At 59.2% G+C, this 6,295-nt stretch overlaps 2 protein-coding genes across 2 annotated transcripts; one reads left to right on the top strand and one right to left on the bottom strand.

Moving 5' to 3' along the window:
- Nucleotides 1-189: 189 nt before the first annotated feature.
- On the bottom strand, nucleotides 190-2,550 carry NGA_0479900 (uncharacterized protein). The gene is made up of 2 exons (XM_005853935.1): nucleotides 1,967-2,550; nucleotides 190-1,785 (listed from the first exon to the last, which is right to left on the bottom strand). The coding sequence occupies exons 1-2, from the start codon at nucleotides 2,304-2,306 to the stop codon at nucleotides 494-496; spliced, it is 1,632 nt and encodes a 543-aa protein (XP_005853997.1). The 5' UTR covers nucleotides 2,307-2,550; the 3' UTR covers nucleotides 190-493.
- An 835-nt stretch (nucleotides 2,551-3,385) lies between these two features.
- On the top strand, nucleotides 3,386-4,495 carry NGA_0480100 (uncharacterized protein; the record flags this gene model as incomplete). Its single annotated transcript, XM_005853936.1, has 1 exon — nucleotides 3,386-4,495. One exon carries the CDS (start codon nucleotides 3,386-3,388, stop codon nucleotides 4,493-4,495), a length of 1,110 nt encoding a protein of 369 aa, XP_005853998.1.
- Nucleotides 4,496-6,295: the final 1,800 nt, after the last annotated feature.

Here is a 6,295-nt window from a genome sequence, read left to right as displayed (position 1 = left end):
GTATGGGCCGGGACACAGCCAGACGCAAGCTGGAAGAGGCGGAGGCCAAATATGAACGGCGGCAGGAGGAAAGACGCCGAGCGGCATCGGAGAAAGGGAGGGGGGGGGAGGAGGAGGAGGAGTTGGATATGGATGAGTTGTGAGCTGCACGGAAAAGCAATGTGGGTGAAACATGAGGCCAGAGGCGCGTGGCTCCTGAGTTTGGTTTTGGAGCTTTGCTGGATTTCTCTCGACACACGCTGCCTTACATTTGGTGTGGGCGGGGGGCACTCACACACCTGCTTCCCTGTCACACATTCTTATTAGCCCTTAAATACAACCCGCGGCCAGGACTCGCGACGCGAGCTCTCCTCCCGTCTTGTTCCATGCCCAACCCCCTTTCTTCTGGCGGGCCCGTAGTCAATCACAGACCTTTTTGTCTTACCCCTCATCCCTTCACACCCTCCCCCGTCTCCATCCCCCGCCATGTGGAACCGCTCCCCGACGCGCACCCTCAGCCCCGACAACAGCTCAGGCAGGGAAAGGCCTCCGTCCTCTCCTCGCGCCAGTCGTCCAGCCCCCCTCGACCCTCATACCAGGCCAGGAAGATCTCGGCCGCGGACCTGCCCGAGGGCGCCTTGAGGGAGGTCCAGGGGTTGATCACACTCGAGGACATGGGCAGCGCCCCCACGGTCGACCCTTCCAACGGAAACGAGGGGGGCGCGGGCACCAGCTCCCAGAAGCAGTGCCGAAAGCAGGCGTCGATGAAGTAGCCGTGGGGGACGGCGGAGGCGGCCAGGCTCTCGCGGAAAGCGCGCACGAAGGCCCGGGAGGCCGCATTCACAGCCTCCGCCTGCCCCTCCGGGTCGGTTAGGCAGGCGAAGCTCGAGGTCTGGGCGCCGTCGTAGCGGCTGAAGAAGGAGAAGACCGGGGTGCGGAGGGAGGGAAGCAGGTGGCGTGCAAAGAGACAGCGAGCTCGGACCTCGGCCTCTGTGTCCCCAGGCGGGGGAGGGAAAAGGGACGGGGGGGAGGGAGGGGCGGTATGTCGGACGAGGGATTGAGCGGGGAAGAGCGCCTCCAGGGTCCTCAGGCGCGTCGAGGGCCCCGCATGCATGTAACGCCGCCCCTGTCCTGGGACCTTCCCCGCGCCCAACACCGTCTCGACAGCGTCCTCACCCTGTGGCCCCGACCCCCCCGCGGCCAGGCAGCCCACGGCCTCTGGGCTCAGCGCGGGGGCAAACTGCCTGCTCGCCAGCCACCGCAGCGTCTCACCGCCGCTCTGCCCGCCCTCGCACCTTGCGCCCCCATCCTTCTCGTTGCCATGATTTCCCAGTGCCGAGGGCGGGGCGGTGTCCACGAAGAAACCGGAATCCGCCAGGCCCCGAACGCGCGCCCCCGCCCGCCCCGTGAAGCGGGCCGCTACCTCGTCCACGTGCAGGTAGACGGACAGGCCCCCCGCGGAACAGCCCGCAACCACAACGTCCGAGGCCTCGAGCAGGCCGTGCCGGCGGACAAAGGTGTCGAGGAGGGCGTCGTGGATGCGCTGGCCCCGGTAGTAGACATGGGCCGTCAGGGCTTCTCCGGAACTGGCATTCAGGAATTGCGTAGTGACCGAGACAGCCTGGAGGAGCATGCTGGAGAAGGAAGAACCGTCGCAGTACTTCATGAAGAGGATGTTCCAGTCGTGCAAGGGGTTGCTGCTCGTGTTCAGGAAGTAGGAGCCCAGGCAGGTCGAAGCCTCCATGTAGGGCAGCCACTCCTTGCTGCTGCCCAAGGGGGTTTGGGCGCGCAGGTGGCAGTCCCGGTCTGTCGCAGGGGAAAAGGGAAGAGTTTTTATCGTTATGATTGGCCAATTTTGGGCACGCCTCACATGATGGGCACGGATATGGGAAAAGATCAGTCAAGAAAAGCTCGTAATCGGGCGCTGCGAGAAAACGAACGATTGACGTAGAGGGACGACAAACTTCGACCCGCACACTTGACCTACCACTGGTACACCATCCGCCACCTTCATAATAGAGCAAGAACTTGTTGGCGCCGGGACCCTGACCCGGACGATAGTAATAGCCTGCCGGTGACCCGTCCAGGCACACGCCGCCGCCATCGTCCTTGTTCTCGCCCTCCAATGGAAAATATTCCAATATGCCGGTACCAGAGGGGCGGGAGATATTAAACACTTGCTGTTGTCCCTCAACAGCAAGGATATTGGCCACAAGAAGGAAAAGAAGGAAATAAGGACGGAGGGGCCTCGGCTGGGGCGGATGGCGCACTTCGACAACGTCGGAGTAGCAGACGTATGCGTTAATAGCTGCGGTCCTCAGGCCCATGATCGAGAACCAAAAACGGGATAATTGCTGTTTCCTCAATGAAGCTAGTCTTTTCAATGTAACAGGAGCTGGAAAGATGAAATTGACTGAAACAGGGAGGAGAACAAGGGGAACCTCACTCCGGAAAAGGGAATTGTTCCACGTTCGGTATCAGCCTCCAGCAGCAAGACGACAATGTTCTTTACGGAAATTTGCCATGGGCTCGACAAAACGTCCACCTTCTAGGATGGCGATGGATCCTGTTCAAAATTAGGTGTGTGCATGGTGAGCATGCGGTCAGTGGGTGTGACTTTCCGTCCCATGGGCACCTTCAAGCGAGCCCGTGCTTTGCCTCTTCCTGCCCCCTAGACAGCCAACGAGCGAAGATCTCGTCGACGTGTTCGGGCGCGAGACGGTGACAATTCGCACGGCCTGCCCCCCTGCTGCTCACTGGAGCCACGCTCTGGTTCTATGAGACTCGGAGTCGCGTGTGGATGGTCAGATGGCTTGAGTGGCGCAGCATGCTGCATTTCCTGCGTAATTCTGTTTTTTTGAGCCGGCCTGAGTCATCTTGAGAGCGGAGACACGCATGTGACGGAAGGGCTTGATCGTGCCAGAGCCCTAAGCCGCGCTTTCTCTATTGCCACGCCCTCTTCTCATTCCACATTCTTCCGCACCAAAAGTAGACAGAGACCAAGGGATAACAAATCTGTTTGTGGCTCGATCTGCCCGTGCGAGGTGACCGTGAGGCCGCCACCGTGCTGTCAAGCCACCACCAGCAGCGCACCGCCTCCGCCCACCCTCCTTGTCAAATTATATACTTTCCGCGTAAATATTAGATAGTACTGCCTATCATGTCTACTAGCCTAATGACACCCAGCCGGGGGAAGAAAAGAAGAGCCCCGCAGACCCTGAGCAGCTGTAAGCTCGCAGCGGCGGCTGTGGGGTTGTTGTGTCTTGCATGCCCGCAAGGAACTTTAGGTTTCGTTCCGGGATCAGTGAAGCCTCTAGAGACCATTCCGGCTTCAAGAGCGTATTTTTTGTCCTCGCCTCACATGCCTGGGTTTGGAAGGCGGCACCAGCCTTGTTTGGCTGGCAAGATGGATGGAGGCGGCGGCAGCAAAGTCCAGACGTTCGACCCCTTGGCATTGGTGGGCAGGAAGAATAAAGGCCGCGCCTCGTCTACCACCAGCAGCAGCGGCACGACGTCTTTATTGGAGAGACAAGAGAGCTTAGAAGGAGAATTAGAAGAGGGAGTGTCACTGGAGGGAACGGACGAGAAAGACAACACGATTTACAAGGCCATGCTGGTGGTGGTAGCTTTGTTGTGGGGCTCTAACTTCGGCGCGCTCAAATACTTGGACACCTGCGGTGTGGACGTATCTTTGCTCACAAGCATGCGCTTTCTCTTGGCCTCGGTGGCGCTCTTACCCTTCTTATGGGGGAAAGGAATGCCGGTCTTGAAGGCGGGGCTGGAGGTGGGCCTGTGGGTCACCCTGGGGTACATCACGCAGGCGATCGGCCTGGAAACTACGGAGGCCTCCAAGTCCGCCTTTATCTGCTCTCTGACCGTGGTGGTGGTGCCGCTCATCCAAGGTCTGCTGGGCAAGAAGATCGCGCCCACCACCTGGACCGCCTGCGGCCTGGCCGTCCTCGGTGTCGGGCTCCTGACCTTGCAAGGCGCCACGGGCCCCGTGATTGGAGACTTGTGGTCTCTAGGCCAGCCTCTGGGGTTCGGTATCGCCTTCATGCGCATCGAGCACTACATGAAGCAGCTCCCTGGCAAGGCCATCCCCCTGGCGGCTGCCCAGATGATCTCAGTCTTCGGAGTCTCGGCCGTATGGGCCGCCGTGACGACCGGCATGTTCCAGAACACGGGAGACCTGAGCATCCTCTTCGACACGCCCCACTTCCTCTCTCTCCTCTACACGGGCCTGATTTCGAGCGCCCTGGCTGTGGTGATCGAGTCGGCGGCCCTGGAATACGTCTCCTCGGAGGAGACCTCGATCATTTTCTCCACGGAACCCCTCTTTGCCGCAGCCACGTCCGCCGTGGTGTTGGGAGAGCGCTTGAAGCCTTCGGGGATACTGGGTGGGTTCGTGATCCTTTCCGCCTGCCTGCTTACCCAGGTGGACCTGACCTCTCTGGCCACCGTGCTGCCTATCCTCTCCCGAGTGGCGGACGAGGGCAGCCAGCGTACGCAGGACTGAAGCGAGGGAGCGGGGATGTGCGACGCGGGGAGTGACTGGAACCCAGAGAGCACCGGAAGATCATGATAGGGACGGAAGCCCTGGGGCTGGAGATAGGGGTTGGACGGAAGGAAAGTGCGAAATTGTCGGTGACGTTAGCGGGAGCTTGGAGATTGAGGTTGAGCTGTAGGGGTACGCGCGAAGGCTGTCGAGCATTGTAGACGATAGATTTGGTTGTGTGGAGGCGGAAAATAGGGAAGAGAGTCCCGGCTAGCCAGCGGAAGATGGTAGCTTAAAGCCAGAGATGAGTGTGAGGGAGGGATTGAAAATGAAAGATGCCGCCTTTGTGGGAGGGCATATGGAAGCCGGGGACATTGTCATTACTACACACGGCCGTAGGACTGCCGTCGTAGCAACCAGCGCCAGGATGTAATTCGGAAAAACGCAAGGAAGTAAGAGACGGAAATTCATGGAGGGGCACGGAAGTCGCGACCTCCGGGTGCGAAGAAAAGAAGACAAATATTATGTCAGAAGGAAAGTTGCGAAAATTGGAGATTTTTTCGCCTCGCATGGACGGGGGGAGATCTAGGCGTCGAGTCCAATGCTTTGCCAGAAAAGACCAGTGTCAAGCAGCTGACAGATCACGTTCGTGGCCTGCCTCTTCCTTTTCAGTCTCCTTAACACGGATCTGATCTCGATGCCCATGATCTGTCGCGTTGCTAACTTTTCCGCGAGACTGAGTACAAGACAAGATTACCAAGGGAACGATTTGATCGAAGCCGATATACTCATGTCCTCACACACAAGCTCTTTACTGCGCTGGGGCTTTGCTTGCTTCAACATTTTTTTGCTTACTAGTGGACCTCATGATTTTTTTCTTTCATACGCTTTTATTCGAAAACGTGCTCTCGCCCTTAAATAAAAGAAGCTCCTTAAGTGTCTGATCCCCTTCTTTCGTCACCACCACCCTCAAATCCCTCCGTGCGTCCACACACACGCCTTTCCTCCTCCTTTTTCTCCTGAGACACCAATTTCCCTGCTCCGTCCAAACTCATCGGTACATCTGCTCGATCTCCTGGGCGTAGTGTCCGCTCACCACGTTCCTCTTCACCTTCAAGGTCTGTGTCAAGAAACCATTCGCCATGTTGAAGGGTTCCAGCACCACCTCCACCGCCCCTACCCGCTCCGTCTCCCTGAACGACTTTCCCATCGCCCGCGCAATATCCGCCAGCAACGCCTTCTTCACCTCCTTCTTCTCCCTCAGGCTGGCTTCCACCTCCTCCAGCTCAGCTCGACTCCCCGCGATCCCGTTCGTCAGGACCTGCCCTCCCAATAACTCGGCCACCCGCTCGGCCAGGCCCCTGTCCACCAGTCCCGCCCGCGCCAAGGCCCTCACGTTGGGTACCACCAGCATCCCTAGCACTTTCTCATCCTGCCCGACGCACATGACCTGGTCTACCAATGCTGAGTTCGCGCAAACCACGTCCTCGATGGGCTGCGGCTCCACGTTCTCGCCGTTGCTGAGGACGATCGTGTCCTTGGCCCGGCCCGTGATGATCAAGTGCTTCGTCAGAGGGTGGATCCTGCCCAGGTCCCCCGTGTCCAGGAAGCCCTCCTGGTCCAAGACAGCCTTGCTCGCCTCCGCATTGCTCTTGTAGCCAGCCATCATCTGCGGACCCCGCATCAAGACCAAGCCCGGCTGCCCCTCAGGCAACCGGGCCCCAGACTCCGGGTCCACAATCTTCACCTCCGTGTCTCGCGCCGTCCGCCCCACCGAGCCCGCCAAATTCTTTTCCGCCACGCGATTCGTGATCACCGGCG

The sequence above is a fragment of the Nannochloropsis gaditana genome, assembly GCF_000240725.1.
Source record: "Nannochloropsis gaditana CCMP526 unplaced genomic scaffold scaffold678, whole genome shotgun sequence".
Lineage (NCBI taxonomy): Eukaryota > Eustigmatophyceae > Eustigmatales > Monodopsidaceae > Microchloropsis > Microchloropsis gaditana.
The sequence above is the reverse complement of the archived record's forward strand: the minus strand, read 5'-3'. Positions and strand labels throughout refer to the sequence as shown.